This window comes from Balaenoptera musculus, chromosome 7, assembly GCF_009873245.2.
Source record: "Balaenoptera musculus isolate JJ_BM4_2016_0621 chromosome 7, mBalMus1.pri.v3, whole genome shotgun sequence".
Taxonomy (NCBI): domain Eukaryota; kingdom Metazoa; phylum Chordata; class Mammalia; order Artiodactyla; family Balaenopteridae; genus Balaenoptera; species Balaenoptera musculus.
The window spans coordinates 18,707,905-18,731,689 of NC_045791.1; the positions used below are offsets into that span (position 1 = coordinate 18,707,905).

Here is a 23,785-nt window from a genome sequence, read left to right on the forward strand (position 1 = left end):
GGTGGCCGAGGAGGAAGATGGCATTTCATGAGAGGATTCATCTACTATTTGAAGCACGGACGGTTTTCCTTTGTTTTATTGAGATAGAATCAACATACAGTGCTATGTCCGTTTAAGGTGTACAGCATAATGGCTTGACTTACATATATTGTGAAATGATTGCCACAGTAAGTTTAGTTCACATCCATCCATCATCTCAAATAGATATAAAAAAAAGGGCAGGGATGACGAAAATGGTTTTTTTCTTGTCATGAGAAGTTTTAGGATCTCCCTTAGCAACTTTGAGATAAACCATACAGCAGTGTTAACTACAGTCAGAAGACAGATTTTTATAGTTTTACAACTTTAGAGGCTTATGCCGTGCCATTTTAGAAATACATTTGAAAATTTGAAAAGAATTTACCTATTACCTGCCAAGTAGGCATCAGTGAGAGCTTAATTAAATGTAAGTGGATGAAAAAGGGCATTAGAAGCTGCTGTAAATCAAAGAAGGGGTTAAACATTCATAGTTATCTTTAGAGAACCCGTGTTGGAAACATAACATGGGCTTCCTTACTGGTGAAAGACAGCTTTCTGCTCCTTGACAATTTACAACTTTAGGTATAAACTCTATTCAACTGAAAAGACTTGATGCATCAGTATCTTTGGAAGTCCACAGGGTCAAATTTTCATCCTCATAATGTAGCTGTCGCTCTCCTTTTCCTTGGATTTCACATTTTTTGTTTTTTGTTTTTTGTTTTTTAAATTTTATTTATTTATTTATTTTTGGCTGTGTTGGGTCTTCGTTTCTGTGCCAGGGCTTTCTCCAGTTGCGGCAAGTGGGGACCACTCTTCATCGCGGTGCGCGGGCCTCTCACTGTCGCGGCCTCTCTTGTCGCGGAGCACAGACTCCAGACGCGCAGGCTCAGTAATTGTGGCTCACGGGCCTAGTTGCTCCGCGGCATGTGGGATCTTCCCAGACCAGGGCTCGAACCCGTGTCCCCTGCATTGGCAGGCAGATTCTCAACCACTGCGCCACCAGGGAAGCCCGGATTTCACGTCTTTCAGCATGTTGCTTCTCTCCTCAAAGACTCTGTTTCTTCCCCAGTGCCATAGCACCCAGCTCCCCGAGTGTATGCAGTGACCTTCGTATTCCCGCAGTGGGTAATGGTGTTCTCTGCCTGGAATTTGCAGTTCTCCAGGGTGCGTTGTCAGCTAACCTTTCCAAGCTGTTTCCTCCTGCCCTGCTCTGAGTCTGCTGCTTTAGCCACACTGATCCTCTCCCCTCTCCCCTCTCCCACACCCGCTCAGACATTGATGTTTGGTTGCTGTTACCCACTGGGGGTAGATTTCCTTTCTCAGTAGGACACTTGGGGTTAAAACATAGGATAAAAGATCTGTTTTCCATCTCTGGCCTCAAAAACGATTCTGTACCTACTATTAGCAATCATTACCCCCCTGTCAACCTCCCTTTCCCCCAGCCCGAAGCAACCACTAACCTACTTTCTGTCTCTATGGATTTGCCTGTTCTGGACATTTCATATAATATGTGGTCTTTTGTGACTGGCTCCTTTCACTTAGCTTAATTTCTTCAAGGTTTATCCATGTTGTGGGATGAATCAGTACTTCATTCCCAGTATGGCTGAATAATACCCCATTGTGTGGATGTACCACATTTTGTCTATCCATTCATCCACTGATGAACATTTGGATTGTTTCCAGTGTTCAACTTTTGGCTTTCATGAATAATGCTGCCATGAACTTTTGTGTGGGTCTAGGTTTTCATTTGTCTTGGGTGTCTACCTAGGAGTGGGATTGCTGGGTCAAAGGGTAACTCTATGTTTAACTTGTTAAGGAACTGCTAGACTGTTTTCCAAAATAGCTGCATTATTTTCTATTCCTACCAGCAGTGCTTGAGGGTTCTGATTTCTCTACATTCTTGCCAACACTTGTTATGACCTGAATTTTTGATTATAGCCATTTCAGTGGATGAAGTGATTTTGATTTGCGTTTCCCTGATTGCTAATGATGATGAACTTTTTTTTTTCATGTCAGTGTCAGGTGTTTAACCCCAGCTGTTTTCTGCCCACTACACATATGTGTTCCGAAGTGTGTGATGACCACCTTTTCTGCCTGAATATTCTAAGGAATGTGACATGCTTGTATCAGTAGCAAGTACCTGGGGGCCTATCAGAATGGACGGTGGTGTGTGTGTGTGTGTGTGCACTTCTGTATGTGTTGTGTACTGTACACAACATTCTTACAGACCCTGCCCCTCCTACTGAGAATCCCTTTTAATCAGTTAATTTTATTTTATTTTATTGAAGTATATATAGTTGATTTACAATGTTTGTGTTCAGGTGTACAGCACAGTGATTCAGTTTTTGATATATGTATGTATATATATGTATATATATTCTTTTCCCTTATAGATTATTACAAAATATTGAGTATAGTTCCCTGTGCCATACAATAGTTCCTTACTGGTTATCTATTTTATGTATAGTAGTGTGTATATAGTAATCCCAATCTCCTAATTTATCCCTCCCCCGCTTTCCCCTTTGGTAACCGTAAGTTTGTTTTCTAAGTCTGTGAGTCTATTTCTGTTTTGTAAATAAATGCATTTGTATCCTTTTTTATTTAGATTCCATATATAAGCGATATCATATCAATATGATATTTATCTTGCTCTATCTGGCTTACTTCACTTAGTATGATAATCTCTAGGTCCATTCATGTTGGTGCAGATGGCATGATTTCATGCTTTTTTATGGCTGAGGAATAGTCCATTGTATATATGTACCACATCTTCTTTATCCATTCATCTGTCGATGGACATTTAGGTCGCTTCCATGTCTTGGCTGTTGTAAATAGTGCTGCAGTGAACACTGGGTGCATGTGTCTTTTTGAATTAGAGTTTTATTTGGATAAAGGCCCAGGAGTGGGATTGTAGGACCATATGGTAGCTCTATTTTTAGTTTTCTGAGGAACCTCCATACTGTTCTCCATAGTGGCTGTATCAATTTACATTCCCACAGACAGTGTAGGAGGGTTCCTTTCTCTCCACACCCTCTCCAGAATTTATTCTTTGTAGACATTTTAATGATGGCCATTCTGACTGGAGTGAGGTGATACCACATTGTACTGAGAATCTTAATCCTAGATCTTCTTTTTAGTTCTGTTTTACCAATGAAAGGTAAAACGGTATTAATGGTTAGCTTCAAAGCTTAATTAGGTGGAAAATTCTGCAAAAATAAATAAACAAATAAACAAATGACCCAGGGTATAACAGAAGAAAGCATAAATAATCTAGGATTATTTGGCTGTTACTGTGGTTTGAAATTTTTGACATTGATTATACTTGGCAATGTGTTTTCTTAGTCCTCACAACTTCATTTTTTTACACATTAATGCCATCCTTGAAAAGCTGTGCACGACTGAACAACTGTTCATTGAATATGATTTTCCTGTTGACTTCCATTATGCCTATAGCTCATAGGCTCATGGGCAATACTGTAGCTCCAGGTTTTTAGCAAGTCCCTGAGGCCCTTGGAGTGCTTATTCAGAGACAAGTAAAAACTGATCATTTTATTCTTCAGGGTTGACTCTTCGGATTCTGGTGTAGATGTGAATATGGTGATGATGGTGGTCGTGTGCCTTTTAATACCTAGAGCCAGAGTAGTGGAAACGGTCTTGACCCAGAAGACAGAAGCCTGGGTTGAACGTGCAGAATGTGTTGTGCATGAGAGGTAACTAGTGAATTTATTAAACCACTGAATGCAGAAGGCAGTTCATCTCTCTAGGCCTTATTATGAATCAGGAAAAGTCAACAGCTTACTAATACGGCTTCAGAAGTCCTCTGCAGTTCTGAAATTCTTCGGTACAGTGATTGCATTTCTAGCTTCTTACGTTGAAAAACAAAACAAAACCAACAAAATGCAAACAACTCTTTTCAAGGTGCCCGGTGTCCATCCCTGGGAGTCTGTGTGTCGTGCCCATTACCCATCATGACTCCCCAGCTCCTTCAGTGGGCAGAGAGCTTCCTGTTCCTGTGGGCCCTGGGTCTGGAATATGTGTACATGATTCAGTTATGGAAATTAAATCACTTTTTCATAATGCAGATGTAAAGTGGCCCTAAATGAATATTTGCCAAGCTGAGAATGACTGGTGAGGTCATTTGTAATGGGAGATTGTATTTCACCATGGCTGATTTCTGGCCGATTTATTGCTGGTAACTCCTGACGCGAGGCCGGCTGATGGAGGCGCTGGCAAGAGCATGGTCTCCAGGCTGAGCACAGAGATGAAGTCAGCTCCCGGCTGGTGCAGTGCTCACGTGGGCACCCTGCCGGGGCCACCTGATAACTGGGGCCGCGTGTTCCTATCGGGTGTTCGGAGAGAAACACTACCTTGTCCTACACACAAAACAGAATTGCTGGAGACCCTTTATCTTTTGAGAGGAAATATGCTTGGGGTACCTTTGGGCCGAATCAAGCCCTCACTCATGAAGATGGTTATCTTAGCTGCTGGCAAAGGAACTGGACTAGGAGATTGAACTCGGTTTCCTAAAACTTCCGGGGGTAGACAGATGGTCACGTTTTTTGAGATACCTGAGAGATTTTTAAACTTCCTTTTTCATCTTCCGTTAAAATAGCAATGGTGAAGAAATCGGACACCCTTAACCTACCTGATGCCTGTTCAGTTCTAGATAAAAAATTAATGGCACTGTGTTTTACAAGTTCTTAAAAAGAAGTGCCATTTCAAACACGTCGTCTTTGCGATAATTAATATTCAGACACGTCGTTTTTGCTGTAATTAATATTCAGACACGTCATCTTTGCTATGATTAATATTCAGACACGTCGTCTTGGCTGTAATTAATATTCAGAAAAGTGAGCCTTGCCAAAGGAGGCTGTCTTGGGAGGGTCAACTTTCATTCTAAAATAACTATCTTCTGTGTAGGGTTCAACAAAACACCCTCTCCCCCTCTCCACCCGCCTCCCCCTTGGCTCCCACTACCCCCCCCACACACACATCCCCTCCCCTCCATGTCCTCACTTTATCATCACCACCCGGGAGCATGTAGCCGAGTTTCTTACAGGTGGTGCCACCCACGAGTATTTATAGAATCGGATTAAGGGTGACACCTGGCTGCCAGCCTTGTTTGTTGTGAGCCTCTTTTTATAACCATATTTCTGGAGCTCATTTGTTCAGCAAAGTCAGGAAGGGTTATCATTAACTTGAAATAAGTTTGTAGTAGGTGAGTGTTTTATGATGGTGCATAGTTGATAGTTGATGACTTTAAAAAACACGACAGCATCTCCATGTATGTGTATTGAACTTGGCAGCTAAAACTAAAGGTATCCTTGTACGGTACCCAGTGGATCTTGTGTTTGATTTGTAAACGCATCAGGACAGTTAACATATGACTCATTAAGATCATATCTCACAAAACTGCAAGCCTCTCTTCTTAAATACTAATAAGGTATGAATATCAGTCATTCACATGGGGGAGAGGCCACTTCCTCCCTCCCTGCATTGGCAATGAGTCTTCTTTCACTGCTCCTCCTTCTGACATTTTTCCTTGTGTGGAACCCAGATTCCTTTGGCTTGTTTAGTGTGTGGTCCGGAACTCTTGAGTTTCTGGTTCAGAGATTCCCAGTGAGGACCGCCCACCCCCTTTCTTCCGTGGCTCTTTCTTCCTGCGCTTCTCTGGAACTGGGGCTCTTCATCCCTTTGTTACATTTGTTCATTTGTCTAAAAAAATACAATGGAGTTGCCAGGGTGCCAGGCAGTAGGTTGGGTGCTGGGCCACAGCCCCGAGGGTGGGTGTCCCGCCTTCCAGGAGGCTATACACCCGAGGAGGGGGCTCCGCTGACATGTGCCTTGCTTTGCTGTATGTGGTCCCTCCCCTAGCCCTGGGAGCTCCTCCAGGGTATGGACCATGTCTTTCAAGGGGTGCAGCTGTGACATCGCAGCACATGGCAAGCAGCAGGTTTTGACAGATGTTCCAAGCGGCTGTGGGCTGAGTTTGGAGGTAGGCCGCTGAGCATTTTGAAGCGTCTCCTTTCCAAACTATAAAATGAGGTAATTGTCCTTCCCTGCTCAGGAGGATGTGGTGAGTATGAAATGTGGTAATGTGTGTGCCAGCACTTTAGAAAGGCTGGTACTGTATCAAGGGAGGTCATGATTGTCCACCTCTGTTTCCTCTGTCACCCTTTTCAATTCTCACAGGCCCTTTGAGACTGTCTTTACCATTACTTCTGCCCTGTTCTCTCCCACTTTCCCTTCCTTCCTTCCTTCCTTGGGCAGAGGAAACCATGAGTTAAAAACATCTGTGTGTCTGGTTCCATATCTCTTTGTCTCTGTCACTTCCAGATATGTATTTGAAATGCCGTTGTGTCTCTCTCAATCTGTGTATGCACGTTAGGACCGTCGGTGAGAATGTGGCTCCCGCTTGATGGGAACACGCTGCTCTGGGTGTGTTTATGGCATCTTTCATCACTTCTCCTGCTGTACATGTGCTCTTCCTGAGTTGTAAGCATTTTTGATAATAAGAAAAATGTTCTCTTAGATTAAACCTAACATTTGACCTCCTACTACCCTGATAAAACAACGGAAGTTTTTTGCACCTAGGGTACCCTGCCTTTTTTTTCTAATACCTGGTTGACGGTACCATAGAATCAGTTCAGAGGTGAAGTTTTCAGTGCAAGATGCTACTTGGGCTGGTGTATGAGGGTAAGAGATGAAACTGAATCCTAAACAGTAGTAAGAGCTGAGCTTCTTTGCTTACATGAACATCTTTTTTTTCCTTTGCCCTTTCACCGTTAATAAAAAAGATGACCTGTGTGAGAGGGCAGGCTGAACAGCAGGGAGAGCCTTCTAGTAATGTATCTTGGCAGAATCCTGACACCTTTTGTGGGGAGGGGCCTCATTAAGCTAAGTGTCCCCTGAAAAGCAGTCACGTTAACCTCTTTTGGTCTGAATTTTTGTGGTTTTTTTAACCAACCTTAGGTTGGAGGCTCTTGCAAAGGTAGAAATGTCTTCTGTGGACACAAAGGAATGAAAACATGATTCATTGAGTTTTTGTCATTGTGATGGAAACAAGACAGAGAGCTGTCCTTGGGGGTGTGCTGAACTCCTCAGGGGCCTGGGAGGTAATGGAGGGTCTTGCTCAGGTTACTTACTGGGGTTGGATTCTGTGAGCAGGCCCGGCCCCGTGGCACTTCCTGTGTCTCCCTTTCACAGATCCCTTCCACCCCAGAGCCTCAAGTCATCGAACTACACTTTGGAAGACGCTGTCTATTCACACCCATCACTGTGTAACAAAATAATGAGAAAATTCCTCATAAGATCATGGAAATGCAGAGGAGCCCCTGTTGGATTAGCTGACACACTGCTGCTTGGAAGAGGAGTAAAATAAGCTGGTCTAGCAGGGGTCTCAGCTCAGTCTCATTCTCCCTGAGCCCAAGGGTCAGGCCGGGGATGGTGGGGAGGCAGGCAGAGCATGCGTGTGTTTATTCAGCCCAGCAGCACTCACTGAGTGCCTGGTGATGGAGCAGAAAGACGTAACCTTCCCACCTCCTAGGAGGGGAGGTGAACAAGAGAACAGGATTGCTCGCTGTGGTGGGAGGGCCAGGAGCCGGAGGGCAGCACTCAGCCCTGACTCAGTCCTGACTCAGCACGGGGATGGAGAAGGATCAGGGCTGTCTTCAGGTGGGGATGCTCGAGCTAGGTCTTAAAGGAGGAGGGGCTTTACATGGGTGGAGGGAACCAGGAATGGGTGACAGCCGGAAGGGCACTCCGGACAGGGGAGTGCCTGCAGATGTCCTTTAAAAAGTCAGTTCGGCAGGTCTTTGCAGAAGCGAGGATCCTCATTTGGGGAGTCTCTTAGCATGGCCCGCACCGGGGGTCTGTGCCTGTTTTTGTAAATAAAGTTTTATTGGAACACAGCCACACCCATCCTCCCCCCTGTTGTCTCTGACTGCTTTCCTGCTACATCCCAGACAGAGACCATGTGGCCTGCCCAGCCTAAAATATTTATTGTCCAGCCCTTTACGGAAAAAAGTTGCTGACGCTTAGCATAACATTTTTTTATTTCTTGAAACTCTAAGAAGAGGACCCACACTGCAAGCCACTAGGCTTTGCCTGCAGCCTTCACGGACCTGCTGGTTTATTTTAACACTCGGCGATTTCTCTTCGTCCCGAACTGCCATGCCTCCAGCTCACCTTATTTCAATAAACTTCTGGCTCTGACATCTGGAACTAGAATAATACCTCGTGTGTGTAAAGAAAGGGGGGTAATTTACCCTGAGTATCTCAGATGTCTGATTATCCCAACCCTCGGCTGTTTTCGACTCTGCTTAATTTCTCGGAACCTCTGCTGCGTCTTACTTGCTTAAGTAGTAAACAAAATTGGAATTTAAAGTAGCGATAGGAGCAGTAGTCATTGGAAAGCACTTCTCTTCTTTGGCGAGGGACCGCGTCTGTCAGTGGATTCTGGAGCTGGTTGTCCCCGTACACATGAGAGAGAAGGGGAGCTTTAGGGAGAGCCACCCTTCAAGCCTGCATTTATTTTAGAAACAAGGAGAATGCATTTCCAGAAGCACGTGCATTTGAAATACTGCTTTCCTGGGTATAGTGAGTGAAAGTTGTGTGGAATTATACAGCAAATGCCAACTTTTAAGCACCCGCCATGGTCTGTGGTATCATGTGATGGGAGTGCCAGGCTTTTTACAAACGTGAACTGATTTAATAAGACCTGGATGAAATAGAGGTGCAGTTATTCCGATTTTACAGATGGGGAAACAAAGCCTCCAACAAACTAAGTGTCTTCCACGTTAACAACTAACTGACACTGCCTCCGACCTATGATAAGGAGGATATTGATTTTACACTCTAGTTCTCCTTAGGTTGATATTGTAGTTTGGGATCTAATTTCCAATTAGTACTTGGTATAGGAAACTGTCAGCAGTGAGTAATTGGGACATGTTCCAAGCATGTCCAGAAAATATAGTTGGTCCAAAAACAGAAGCATGTAGGTTTAGGGTTGTCCGCCTTTCCAGCTGAAATGATCGTTCCTAAACAAAAAACTGATCGTAACTATCTTCTCCTTAAAACTTTTCAGTGCTCCGCCACCCAGGCCCTTAGTACAAAGACCAGAGTCTTATTTTGGTGCTTGAGGCCCTTCTGGTTGTGCCCTGCCTCTCAGTACCTCATACTAATTCACTCCAGTCAGACCAGGTCCTGCATTTGGATGTTTCCCTGAACACCATCTCTACCTGTCCGTCTACCTGGCTCACTCCTTCATCTTCACATCTCAGCTGAGATGTCACTGGATCCAGGCAAGCCGGGTGTCCTTCCCTTGCCCGCCCTAACATAAGGCCCTTTTACACTGCTGTTCAGTTGTTTACTGGTTTGTCTGTTGTCCATCACTAAAGCTTCTGGGAGGCATTCTTTTTAGTTTAGACTCTGTAGTTACAAGGAATAGGAATCTACTCAAGCTTGCTAATACAAAGGGAGTTTGTTGGGAGGAAATATTGGAAGAATAAGGAGATCTTGGTGGAAATTTAAGAACCGGCTCTGTAAGAAGCTGCACCTTGCAGATGCATCTTGTGGCTTTCTGCTCCTCTGTACATGGTTCTCTTCGCCTTTCTCTGTCCTGTGGGCTGCCTCAGCTCAAGCGCATGTCTGTTTTGTTTTATTGAAGTATAGTTGATTTACAGTGTTGTGTTAGTTTCAGGTGTACAGCGAAGTAGTTTTGGTTATTTATACACACACACACACACACATACCTATTTTCTTCAGATTCTTTTCCCTTATAGGTTATTACAAAATATTGAGTATAGTTCCCAGTGCTATATAGCAGGTCCTTATCGTTTATCCCTTTTATATATAGTAGTGTGTATCTGTTAATCCCAGACTCCTAATTGATCCCCCCCCCCTTCCCCTTTGGTAGCCATAGGTTTGTTTTCTATGTCTGTGAGTCTGTTTCTGTTTTGGAAATAAGTTCATTTGTACCACTTTTTTAGATTCCATAAGAGATAAGCACACGTGTTCATGAAGCTGCTCATGGCCTCAGTGTGTCCTCATGGCCTAGCCTGGCCTCGCCGGCCCGGTGACCCTCCTAATCTCATGGCTTCATTTCCTGCCCCCCACTCGTATGGTTTCTCAGTTTCCCAGTTGCAGATTTTCAGGCAAGCACTCTGGTTGGCCCGGCTCACCCTTTGCGGCTGGGCCATGCATGTCACAGGTCTCTGGCCGTCCTGGAGGTGGGCTGTGGTGGGGTCAGGTCCTCCCTGCAGAGCAGTCAGAACTGTCGTCCGCTGGAGGGGCTCCCAGGATGGACTTCTCTTTTCCTTTTCTCTCTCTGACCCTCCCTTGCCATAAACTTGATAGTATCCTTTGTTCTTTTTCCTCCTTTTCAGATATCATTAATGGAGCTCAAGAAAAATGCGTATTGCCTCCTATGGATGGCTACCCCCACTGCGAGGGGAAAATCAAGGTAAGGTGGAAGGGATGTCCGTTCTTCCCCGTCCTCCTCAATCTGCACGAACAGCCCCTTGCTTCCCCTCCCCTCCCTTCTTCTCCCCAGCGATACAGATGGGCAAGCGAGCCCTTTAAGGGAGTCATTTAAGGGGCGCCTCAGTCCTGCCAGTGAGGGGCTGTGGCCATGACAACCCTTCCCTGCTTATGCCAGCTCTGTGGGGTTAGTCAACAGCGACTAAGTGGTCACACTGAAAGGCTGCGGCCATTGCAGGCACCTGCGGTGGCTTTGAAGCTGTCACTACCGCCCCCTTCCCATCCTCCGGCAGGTGATCCTTCAAGGGCCCAAGACAAGGGGCTGCCATTATTGAGTACCCACCTTCCCTCTCCCCCAGGCCTCTGCTGTGAGGTGTCCAGACTGAGATTTAAATGTCACATTTGCATGTGCAGTCCAGTACCCAGACACTCTTGGCCACTCTTTGCTCTCTTAACATTTTTTTTTTCATCCATTTTATACGGCCAGCCCTTGGGGAGACACACTCCCCTTCTCAGTAGTTTGCAGAGAAAAGTTACTGTTCAAGTGTCCGCAGGATGGGGAGACCAAACCACAGAGCACTTACCTGGCTTCCATTTGGGACCCACCACACGCCGAGCTCCTGCCCCCGTCCGTGCGCTCTCTTCCAGGCACCGTGCTGAGGGCTTGTGAAACTGTGGTTCCTCGGGCAGGGGACCCTGATGCCGGGGTGTCATTAGGCACTCGCTCTTGATAAAACGCCCCTTTTGCCGTTGCTTCTCCCGGGCTGCACGCAGGGTGTGTCTCGTGGCCTTCTGTCCACTCCAAAGGCCTCTGCTAAGGCCCAGCTCGAGCCACGATCGTCCAAGAGCTGAGCGTCTGTCTCCTGACCTCAGCTCAGGGACCCTGAGCTTCAGGCTTAGCCGAGCCACGCCCCTCCCGCTCCGTGCCTCAGCTTCTCTGGGGGCAGGTGTGCCCGGCCGCAGAGATCAGTGTTCATCAGTGCTCTCCCCTTCTCTGGTTGTTGCAGTGGATGAGAGATATGTGGCGCTCGGACCCCTGCTACGCAGAATACGGAGTGGATGGGTCCGCCTGCTCTTTTTTTATTTACCTCAGTGAGGTGAGGAGCTTCTCGTGGCTTTGCGGGGTGGGGGGGGGTGGTCTGGTCTGTAGCTGAGCCTGGAATTTGAAAGGCTGAAAAACGTGTATCGTTTTCATGCGAAGGGCCTATGATTTCCTTCTGCATACTCTCCTCTGTCCCCAGGTAGCGTGACTTTTTTTTTTTTTTTTCCCTTGAGGGAAAAATAGTCTGCGTTCACTATTTAATTTTTTTTCCCAATTAACAAAAAAAGAGGTAGTAAAATACACCTAACAAAAAAACGTAGTAAACTTCTTAACCATAAGTGTAAGTTTCAGTGGGCATTAAGTCCATTCACACTGCAAACCATCACCCACCATCCATCCCTCCATCTCCAGAATGCTTCATCTTGCCAACCTGAGACTCTGTTCCCGTGAAACAGTAACTCCACGTTCCCTCCCTTCTCCTGGCCCCGGCAACACCCTTCTGCTTTCTGCCTCTGCCCTCTGACCTACTCTCCAAGCACTCCTTTGTGAAATGTACAGTATTTGTCTTTTTGTGATGGAACTGATGTCACTTCGCATAGTGTACTCAAGGTTCATCCATGTTGTACGTGTGTCAGTAGGTCCTTCCTTTGTAAAGCTTAATAATATGTTCCGTTGTGTGTATAGACCACATTTTGTTACCATTCATCTGTCAAATGGACCCTTGGATCGCTTCCACCTTTCAGCTATTGTGAATAATGCTGTTATGAATGTAGGTGTACACATAACTCTTTGAGACTCTGCTTTCACTTCTTTTGGGTATAGATCCAGAAGCAGAGTTGCTGGATTATGTGATAATTATATGTTTAACTTTTTGAGGAACCACCAAACATTTTCCACAGCGGGCTGCACCATTTTACATTACACCCAACAGTGCACAAGCGTTCTAACCTCTCCACATCCTCGCCAGCACTGTTATTTTCTGGGGTTTAAAAATTTTTTTTTTTTAGTGGCCATCTGAATGGGTTTGAGGGGGTATCTCACTCCGGTTGTGGTTTGCATTTCCTTAATGATTAGTGATGTTGAGCATATTTTCATATGCTTATTGGCTGAGTTACCTATTTACTTAAGGCTGATTATTTACTTTACCTTTTTTCCCTTTTTATCGAACTTCATTTTCATTTGTACCCTTGGAATTTAATAGCAGCTTTTTTTTCTTTTTTTTTTTTAAGGGCTACAGGGCATTTACAGACACATGGAATTTATTACATGCTTTAGCGATCTCCATTTCACCTTTAGAAAGGTTGAGGGGATTGGGTGGGGTTAAGACTTTATCCAGCGCCAATTACTGGGAGAGAACTGAGTAGGGAAATGAAAACTCACTGGCTCCTCACCTCCCCAGCCCCCTTATGGGCAGGGGCAGCAGGCCTAGGGGCTTGTGAAACGGACGCTGGCTAATTTCTGAGAATGCACTTGGCAGGCTCTTGACTGCCTTTTTTTTTTTTTTTTTTAAATTCGCGCCCCCTGGTTTGGGTACTCTTGCTGTTTAACCAGTAGTTGAATAACAGCTCCCTGGTGATAGCCATGCAGAAAGGAGAATTCCTCCATCCTTTGAAGCTAAATGAATGTTTTTGCCATAGTTTCCCTTGTGGGATTCAGGTACCTCTTCTCTCTGGTATAAGGTGACAGGGACAGTTTTGGGGATGGAGGCCAAGCCAGTATTGCTATAGGGCATGTGGCCCTGGAATTCTGCGGGGTTTGTCCCTCTTCTGCACCCTTACTTTCTCTTTCTTCTGTAAGATCCAGTCAGACCTTTTTTTTTGCCAAGGTTGCTCCATGGCCACCCCAGGGCCATCATGGAGCCATCAGAGTTAATGACAGTTAAATGCCTCTTGGAAATGAAAAGCAGTGAGAGTTGGGTGTGTGGTGTTCCTCATTAGGAGGCTGCTGGCAAACTGACTTTGTAGCATGTATTTGAGTGTGTTTGGAGCTTGGGTGGCCTGGGGCCGGCCTCCTCATTTTCTTCTCCAGAGGAGTAGGGCCTGGGGCTAGGGGTGAACCGTCACTCCAGTGAGAAGTCAATTAGAGGCACCTTTCCTGCCCTGAGGAAAAAGTTCCTCATTTAGTTCAATTTTCAAAAGTTTTCTTCCATTTTCCATTGGATAGAATTTAGCCAGAGTCTAACCGGGCTCCCTGATTGACAAGCTGAGCTAATTTCCGCCTTCCAGCATCTCGGGGAGGACTGCCCGAGGTGAAGGGAGAGGAAGAGGATTTGACGTGCTCACTCCAGCCTGGATCTTCATCTCCCAAGCCAGAGCTGGGGAGGTGTGGGAGAATGGTCCAGGTGGAGAGGGGCTTGTAATTATATATGACCTGGTTCGCTTCTTTGCAACTGCCCGCCCTACCCCTACCGACAGGGAAGGAAGGACCTAGTTAAGATGAGAGGAAAGGGAGATTCTGGTGGAGGTAAACTGAGAGGAGTGTGAGATAGATGGGGCTGCATGAAGATGTGATGGATCATGTAGACTTAATATTGGAGCCTGGGTGTTTCATTGCAGAACCTTTAACCTATTTTTTCTCCTTTCGGGATGTGGAAGGGTGCTTCATTTGCCTGTTCTACTCTCTTCTTATGCAAATGATCAGACTTTCTTTTTGCTCCACTGAACTCAGTTCAGTGAGCACTTACTGAACATCTATTGTATTCATTGATTGTCAACAATTACTGAGGACTCATTTGCTTGGCACCATGCTATGCATTCATTATCTTTCAAGTCTAATGGAAGAGGAAGCATGGATACAGGTAATTAAGCCAGGAAGGGGTCCTGGGAAAGAACTAGGAACTTCTTTTTCAAAGTTTTAATCTGAAAAACTACCTTGAAACTCTGGCCTTTTAAAAATTTTCCATTTTATCAAAGCATCTTAATAGGGACCACTGTAATAGAGGAAAATTTAACCAACATGGCCACTTTAATAGGCAGTACCTGCCTTAGAGCCTCATAGCTGACTTCAGCTTCTGTTTCTAATGCTTTCTAAACGCTGTGCTCTTGGAAAAGTTGCCCTCTTTGTGCCTCAGGTTCTTCCTTATCATGTTTTAATTTTGTTTTTTAAAGGATCCGACCATGAGAATTCCTGAGCCTATATGGGAGCATGCTTAGAGTAGACCTGGCAAATAAATGATACTCAATTTGTAGAACTGACACTTTTATGATAGGTTTGTGGGGTTTTTTTTTGTTTTGTTTTGTTTGTTTTACTTCTTTGGGGGGAGTGGTTATTTATTTATTTATTTTTATTGAAGTAAAGTTGATTTACCAATGTTTGTGTTAGCTTCAGGTGTACAGCGAAATGATTCAATTGTATATAGTTATATATTCTTTTCCAGATTTCTTTTCCCATGTAGGTTATTACAAAATATTAAGTATAGTTCCCTGTTGCTATACAGTAGGTCCTTGTTGATTATCTATTTTATATATAGTAGTATGAATATGTTAATCCCAAATTCCTTATTTATTTCCTCCCCCTCACCTTTCCCCTTTGGTAACCATAAGTTTGTTTTCTGTGTCTATTCATGATAGGTTTTTGATATTGCCATTATTTGAGTACAGTTGTGGGGTGTCACTTAGCCTGTGACATTTTATGTGGGACCTTGATTCTGTCTTAGAATGGGAATCAATTTCTGGTTCTCATTCACCAGTCTCATTTAATTTTAGATCCCTAGGCCTCTGGTAACATAGAAATTCAGCTGTTCCCCTTGACTTCCTTTCTCAGGATGTGCAACTTGTTCACAGTTAAATCGTGAACCGGATGCATGGAACAGCAGGGCCCCTCTGCCGTTGCTAACGTGAAATTATTAGAGATGTTTCCTAAAGCCAGTTATTGTGTTCTAGTAGTCTGTAAATCCTGGACAACATCTGTGGCTTTGTGGTGATGTATTTTGTCTAGTTTTTTTTTTCGTCCTGCTTTCTTGAAACTTTCCGTCTTTTGTTACTTCATTTAACCTGTATCATATGCCAGGTTACTCTTGCAATTGGTAAAATGATTGAGAGAGACATCTTCATTTGATTTGTTTACTTGATCAGTGGATGTACTGGTGACTTTCTTTTCTTAATCCTGACTGAAGAGCCAATTCTTGTTTCCATCTATGTTTAAGTGCAGAGCTTTGACAGATATAAAAGAGGACATGAAGTAAGATGTCTCCTGTATAGTCAGTCACCTGTTGAACTGAGGCATTTAGATTCGGACCTATCTTAGGAGATAGCGCTCTTCCTGCATTTTTCTCTCCCCCAGTTGTCTCAGTGTGCCAACTCTGCTAAATTATGGGAGTATAAACTTCTGCTTTTACTTTCACTAACTTGTAGTCTACCAGCCTTTTATGGGAAATCCCAGGAGATAAAGCCATCAGTGTTTCCCCTTCCATTATCCCCACGGATGTTTGTTATATGTCTGATGCTGTATTAGGGACTGGGTGTGATGCTAAAAGTTTCGTCATTGCCCTTGTTGAGTGGCAGACAATAAGAATGAAACATGGCTGAGCTGCACTGTGTGCCTGACACCTCAAATACACGGCGTCATTTCAACCTCTCCCCAGCTCTGAGTAATAGAGAGCCGCATCCTAGAGGCTCCGAGAGGTTAAGTTGCTTAGTGCTTCTGCATCGACCATTCCTGTTGCCCTTTCACGTCAAACAAAAGCTGAACTCAAATGAAGTCGTTTGTCGCCATTGCCTTTGCATTCAGTTCTATGCTCAAATCCACCTGTGTTTGAAATATGGCTCTAAGTTAGCTGGTTTCCATTAATCAGTCTTCATTGCTAGTTTTGAATACTCATAATTTTGATCCTTTATCCCCCCCCCCCCCAAAAAAAAAGAAACAGTGCCAATCCTCCTGAACATGTAACTCATGGAGACCAGGTACTTAGCCATTGCAAGTGGTGAGGGTTGAAAGAATGATGCGTTAAGCAGCCTTGCATTTCCAGATCATCGAGCAGTTCATTTTCTGTGTCTGTTTTTGTGAGCCATGTAACTAACTACTCCCGTTATAGACACAAGACCCTATAAAGTAATTACTCTAAATGTCATTGTTTCAGGTATTATTAACTTAGCCCTCTGCAGAGCCTTTTACTGCTCTCAGCTTTTACAAAATTGAGAATAAATTTCTTTACCCCTATTGATATTACGTTGATAGATGGTGCTGATATATTTGACTCCCACACATTTTTGCTATTTACACAATTATTCTAGCAACTAGCAACCATCATACCCTGCCAGACTTCTTAATTTGTTTGTACTGTTTTTTTTAAGCACTTGTGTTGCCATTGGAAGTATAGTTGCTCTGAAATAATCCAATTGCTCAGTGATTGATTGCTAGATCTTAGGCTGTGTACGAGCTGTTGCTTCTAATGCCAATTTGGACTGGTTGAGTGTGTATGTGTGTGTGTGTGTGGGCGTGCCTGCCTGTGTGTGTGACTCCCTCATAAAGGAACAAAAGAAGCAATTTCATGCCTTACTCATGAATCTGTTTCTTATATTTCAGAAACAACAGGCATAAAGGTCTCTTCCTCTTTCTGTTCGCCCTTGGCAATATGTAAAACTAATATTGGCTGAGCGTGCTATTAACCTTGAGTTTAAATTCAGCGTACTTAATCCCTTGATTAATGCCAAGATTAATGTCCAGCAGCAAAGGTTGAAAGCTTAAATGTTTGTGAATGTGAGCATGAAATGAAATCCTAATAACCAATACAATGATTTGGATTTATGGGCTGTGTTGGCCGCTAAAGATATCTTGGAAATGGTGTTGCACAAACTAATTTGTCAAAGTGGGCAGCAGTAAAGAATTGACTGTTTAGGTTGCAGGAAGAAATCCAAATGAGAAAATATAACTAACATTTGGGACAAGTCAGGGAGTACTTTAAAAATGCCACTAGACTGTTGCCTGAGAATACCCACACACACCTTTCAAATGTCTAGCCCTTGACGTAGGAAATTCTCTTTCTGTGAGATAATATTTTTTTGGCGGTACAGGAGGTGACAGATTTATGATCGTGTTCTTTGCACTTCTTGAATTCAGCCTTTACTTTTATCTTTTTCATCTGTGTGTTTTCGTGGCTCTTATTACCTAAATTCTAAGACATATTTAGAAAAAGGATTTTTTTAAACAATCCCAAGTTTACAGAACAGCATTTGTCATCAGCCTGATTCATCTCTCAATTTCCCCCAACCTCTTCCTTCTCCCAAGTTCATCCTCTTAGTGACACCCTCTTTGTCCATAGTTTCATATACTACAACATTTAGTTTTATATCTTTTTATTTCTTTTTTTTTTTCACATACTACAACATTTAGATTGAGATTTCTTACTCTGACCTCTCTCTACCTTAAACAAAAATTTAAGGGTAAATGGCAGGATTTGCCAAACCCCAAACCAACACCTCTTTGCTGCTTGGAATACATGTGGCAGACTGGGGCTTTGATGCCGTCATCTCCAATTTGTTTTTTTACAAACTTTTAAATATTGTCTCTGATCATTTATTTCTATTATATACCAATAAAATATTTGTAAAGTTTTATGTTTTAAACTGTTTTTAATTTGGAAAATTTCAAGCATATGTAAAAGAGATGGGTGTAAGGGACCCCCATGTGCCCATGACTCACATTCAATAATTGTCAATTCGTGGCCAATCTCATTCATTGACACCTCTCCCGGTTCATTATTTTGAAGCAAATCCCAAAGATCTCATCATCTGTGAATGTTTCACTATGTACCTTTAAAAGAGGCTCTTTTAAAACATATAACTCCTAATACCATTCCATATTTTAAAAATTACGGAATTACTAAATATCATCAAATATCAGGTTAGTATTCACATTTCTTGTAAATTAAAGTTTATTTATTTGAACAGAGTTTCAAGCAAGGACCATAAATTACCATTGTTGGTGTCTCTTAAGTCCCTTTAATGTAGGTTTCCTTTCACCTCTTATTTTTTTCCTCTTGTGATTTTTCACTGAAGAAACTTTCTTTGCCTTAGAAGAGTTTGTTGTCCTCTGAATTTTGACGATTATATCCCCGTGTTGTTGTATAACCTGGTTCCCTGCCCCTTGTACTTCCTGTAAATTGATAGTAGAGCTGAGGCTTGATCAGAGTCAGGCTTAATATTTTTTTCAAAACTGTTTCATGGGTGGTATTAAATACGTCTATTAAGAGGCACATAAATGCCCGGTTCTCTCTGTTTTGGGGATGTTAGCATCCATTGATTATCACTGCCTGGGTCCATCAGGGACTCCTTTCTAATACATCAGGAACACTCTGTGTAGAGAAATGAGTCCTCATCTGATATTTGGTTACCCTGCGGAACAGTTCGTAAGAGAAGTCTTGAGTTCTCTGTTGATTTCCTAGCATCTTCCATTGGTGACTAGTAGTTTGTTTGCTTGCTTTTTTGTATGCTTGTTGGTTTTTACCATCATTATGAACTCATTGATTGAAACATATTTGATATGTTTGATCCATTCCAATTATTTTCTTACTAGTTCTCATTATTATACCTTCTTTGACCAGTGGGGGCCAATTCACATTGTCTTCTGAGTCCTTTTGACATAACCTAGGAGTTTTTAATAGTTTTGATCTCGTCTGGTATGACAAGAGCTTCCAGGTTCATCTTATATAATTTCTGCCCTAGACCTAGAATCAGCCTTTTCTCTAAGTACCCTTGGTTCCTCTTAGTGGGAAACGACACTCAGAGACCATCATCTGGGTACCAGGGGCTTTCATTGCTATTGGTTTTTTCTGGGTGCTGGGGATATATGACAGTGCACAAAAAAACAAACATTTCTTAAAGTTATGTTTTGTAGGAGGAGACAGGCAACAAAAAGTGAAATACATATCTTTTAGATTACAATAGAGCTATGGAGAAAAATGAAACTGAGAGGGGGCTCATGAATGCTCATGAGGAGTGATGGTGTCAGCTTTAGACAGCGTGTTCAGAATATGCCCTACTGATTAGATGAGAGGAGGACATGTGAGCACCAAATTAGAGGTGAGAGAGTAAGAGGTGCAGATGTCTGGCATAAGTATTTCACAGGCAGGGGGAACAATTCAGTGCAAAGGTCCTGGGGTGACCATCAATATCCAACGTTAAGAGCAAGTACGTGGAAAGTCATCTCCAGAGAGATTTTTTGTCTGTTTTGTTCACAGGAATAATAGTGCCTGGCACACATATTTATTGAATGAATAACTCTATTTAAAGCATTTTTTAAAATAGTCAATAGCTTTTTTGTCTCTTTGTTCTAAGTGGGTGACTTCCCCAGCTATCATCTTTCTAATCTTGAAGAAATGTTATTGTAAAATTTGTAACATTAAAATCTGCTAAGAACACTAAGTTTGAGACATGAAGCAAGGGCATTTTGAGTACTTATTAACAATTTTAATATAATGCTCTCTAATATTTTATCTATAAGGGAATGCAAGGGATCAGGTTAGACTATTAGAATGGAATGAGCCAATTATATTGGAAGGCACAGTTTTCTCGCCCAGCTTTTATTCCTTTTTTTTTTTTTTAAACATCTTTATTGAAGTATAATTGCCTTACAATGGTGTGTTAGCTTCTGCTTTATAACAAAGTGAATCAGTTATACATATACAATATGTTCCCATTTCTCTTCCCTCTTGGATCTCCCTCCCTCCCACCCTCCCCATCCCACCCCTCTAGGTGGTCACAAAGCACCGAGCTGATCTCCCTGTGCTATGCGGCTGCTTCCCACTAGCTATCTATTTTACATTTGGTAGTATATATATGTCCATGACACTCTCTTACCCTGTCACATCTCACCCCACCCCCTCCCCATATCCTCAAGTCCATTCTCTAGTAGGTCTGTGTCTTTATTCCTGTCTTGCCACTAGGTTCTTCATGGCTTTTTTTTTTTTTTTCCTTAGATTCCGTATATATGTGTTAGCATACTGTATTTGTTTTTCTCTTTCTGACTTACTTCACTCTGTATGACAGACTCTAACTCCATCCACCTCATTACAAATACCTCCATTTCATTTCTTTTTAGGGCTGAGTAATATTCCATTTTATATATGTGCCACATCTTCTTTATCATTCATCTGTCGATGGACATTTAGGTTGCTTCCATGTCCTGGCTATTGTAAATAGAGCTGCAATAAACATTTTGGTACATGACTCTTTTTGACTATGGTTTCTCAGGGTATATGCCCAGTAGTGGGATTGCTGGGTCGTATGGTAGTTCTATTTGTAGTTTTTTAAGGAACCTCCATACTGTTCTCCATAGTGGCTGTATCAATTTACATTCCCACCAACAGTGCAAGAGTGTCCCTTTCCTCCACACCCTCTCCAGCATTTATTGTTTCTAGATTTTTTGATGATGGATAGATCATTCTTGGGTCACAAATCAAGCCTGTGGTAATTTAAGAAAATGAAATCGTATCAAGTATCTTTTCCGACCACAACGCTATGAGGACTAGATATCAATTACAGGAAAAGATCTGTAAAAAATACAAACACGTGGAGGCTACACAATACACTACTTAATAACGAAGTGATCACTGAAGAAATCAAAGGGGAAATCAAAAAATACCTAGAAAACAATGACAATGGAGATACGACGACCAAAACCTATGGGACGCAGCAAAAGCAGTGCTAAGAGGGAAGTTTATAAGCAATACAAGCCTACCTCAAGAAACAGGAACATCTCGAATAAAACAACCTAACCTTGCACCTAAAGCAATTAGAGAAGAAGAACAAAAACACCCCAAAGCCAGCAGAAGGAAAGAAATCATAAAGATTAGGTCAGAAATAAATGAAAAACAAATGAAGGAAACCATAGAAAAATCAATGAAACTAAAAAGCTGGTTCTTTGAGAAGATAAACAAAATTGATAAACCATTAGCCAGACTCATCAAGAGAACAAGGGAGAAGACTCAAATCAATAGAATTAGAAATGAAAAAGGAGAAGTAACCACTGACACTGCAGAAATACAAAAGATCATGAGAGATTACTACAAGCAACTCTAATGCCAATAAAATGGACAACCTGGAGGAAATGGACAGATTCTTAGAAATGCACAAACTGCCGAGACTGAACCCAGGAAGAAATAGAAAAACATGAACAGACCAATCACAAGCACTGAAATTGAACCTGTGATTAAAAACCTTCCAACAAAAAAAAAGCCCAGGACAGATGGCTTCACAGGCGAATTCTATCAAACATTTAGAGAAGAGCTAACACCTATCCTTCTCAAACTCTTCCAAAATATGCAAGAGGGAGGAACACTCCCCAACTCATTCTACGAGGCCACCATCACCCTGATACCAAAAACCAGACAAAGATGTCACAAAGAAAAGAAAAACTACAGGCCAATATCACTGATGAACATAGATGCAAAATCCTCAACAAAATACTAGCAAACAGAATCCAACAGCACATAAAAGGATCATACACCATGATCAAGTGGGGTTTATCCCAGGAATGCAAGGATTCTTCCACATACGTAAATCAATCAATGTGATACACCATAATTAACAAATTGAAGGAGAAAAACCATATGATCATCTCAGTAGATGCAGAGAAAGCTTTCGACAAAATTCAACACCCATTTATGATAAAAGCCCTGCAAGAAAGTAGGCATAGAGGGAACTTTCCTCAACATAATAAAGGCCATATATGACAAACCCACAGCCAACATTGTCCTCAATGGTGAAAAACTGAAACCATTTCCACTAAGATCAGGAACCAGACAAGGTTGCCCACTCTCACCACTATTATTCAACTAGTTTTGGAAGTGTTAGCCACAGCAATCAGAGAATACAAAGAAATAAAAGGAATCCAAATCGGAAAAGAAGAAGTAAAGCTGTCAGTATTTGCAGATGACATGATACTATACATAGAGATCCTAAAGATGCTACCAGGAAAACTCCTAGAGCTAATCAATGAATTTGGTAAAGTAGCAGGATACAAATTAATGCACAGAAATCTCTTGCATTTCTATACACTAATGACGAAAATCTGAAAGTGAAATTAAGAAAACACTCCCGTTTACCATTGCAACAAAAAGAATAAAATATCTAGGAATAAACCTACCTAAGGAGACAAAAGAGCTGTATGCAGAAAATTATAAGACACTGATGAAAGAAATTAAAATGATACAAATAGATGGAGAGATATACCATGTTCCTGGATTGGAAGATCAACATTGTGAAAATGGACTCTACTACCCAAAGCAATCTACAGATTCAATGCAATCCCTATCAAACTACCACTGGCATTTTTCACAGAAGTAGAACAAAAAATTTCACAATTTGTATGGAAACACAAAAGACCCCGAAAGCCAAAGCAATCTGAGAACGAGAAAGGAGCTGGGGGAATCAGGCTCCCTGACTTCAGATATATTACAAAGCTTCAGTAATCAAGGACAGTTTGGTCTGCACAAAAACAGAAATATAGATTCAATGGACAGGATAGAAAGCCCAGAGATAAACCCACACACATATGGTCCACCTTATCTTGGATAAAGGAGGCAAGCATATACAGTGGAGAAAAGACAGCCTCTTCAATAAGTGGTGCTGGGACGAAATGGACAGATACATGTAAAGTATGAAAATTAGAACACTCCCTGACAGCATGCACAAAAATAAACTCAAAATGGATTAAAGACCTAAGTGTAAGGGCAGACACTATCAAACTCTTAGAGGAAAACATAGGCAGAACACTCTATGACATACATCACAGCAAGATTCTTTTTGACCCAGCTCCCAGAGAAATGGAAATAAGAACACAAATAAGCAAATGGGACCTAATGAAACTTAAAAGCTTTTGCACAGCAAAGGAAACCATAAACAAGACCAAAAGACAACCATCAGAATGGGAGAAAATATTTGCAAATGAAGCAACCAGCTTTTATTCTTATTGTCACTCTGCATTATTTGCCTGGATCTACGCTTCTGGCAAAATTGCACATTACCACAAAAGAGGAACTCTGTCCTTGGTCACTGGAATGTGACTACCTTTATAAATGGGGTGACTGTGGCTCTTGTGTCCTCAGTGTGGATGCAGGCCCAGTGAGGCTGGTTCTTCCACTGTGCAATGTAAGAAGCATCTGTCTGTATTATCTGTGTGATTCACGATGGAGGAATTCGTTTGCTGCCTCTCCTGTGTAAAGGAAATTGACAGGTCTCGTCCCATAGAGATTTGGGATGGATTTTTGAAACTCTGACATCCTGTCATTAGAACCCCACTGGTTTGTGG

At 42.5% G+C, this 23,785-nt stretch overlaps 1 protein-coding gene across 5 annotated transcripts in view; it reads left to right on the plus strand.

Annotated features, from left to right (window-relative positions):
* Window positions 1-23,785, plus strand: part of MGAT5 (alpha-1,6-mannosylglycoprotein 6-beta-N-acetylglucosaminyltransferase) — a 357,980-nt gene that overhangs the window by 197,075 nt on the left and 137,120 nt on the right. For all 5 annotated transcript variants that reach the window (XM_036858870.1, XM_036858869.1, XM_036858871.1 and 2 more), the window contains 2 exons: window positions 10,404-10,480; window positions 11,505-11,594. In XM_036858870.1, the coding sequence (XP_036714765.1) occupies window positions 10,404-10,480; window positions 11,505-11,594 (167 nt within the window). The remainder of the gene's footprint in view (window positions 1-10,403; window positions 10,481-11,504; window positions 11,595-23,785) is intronic.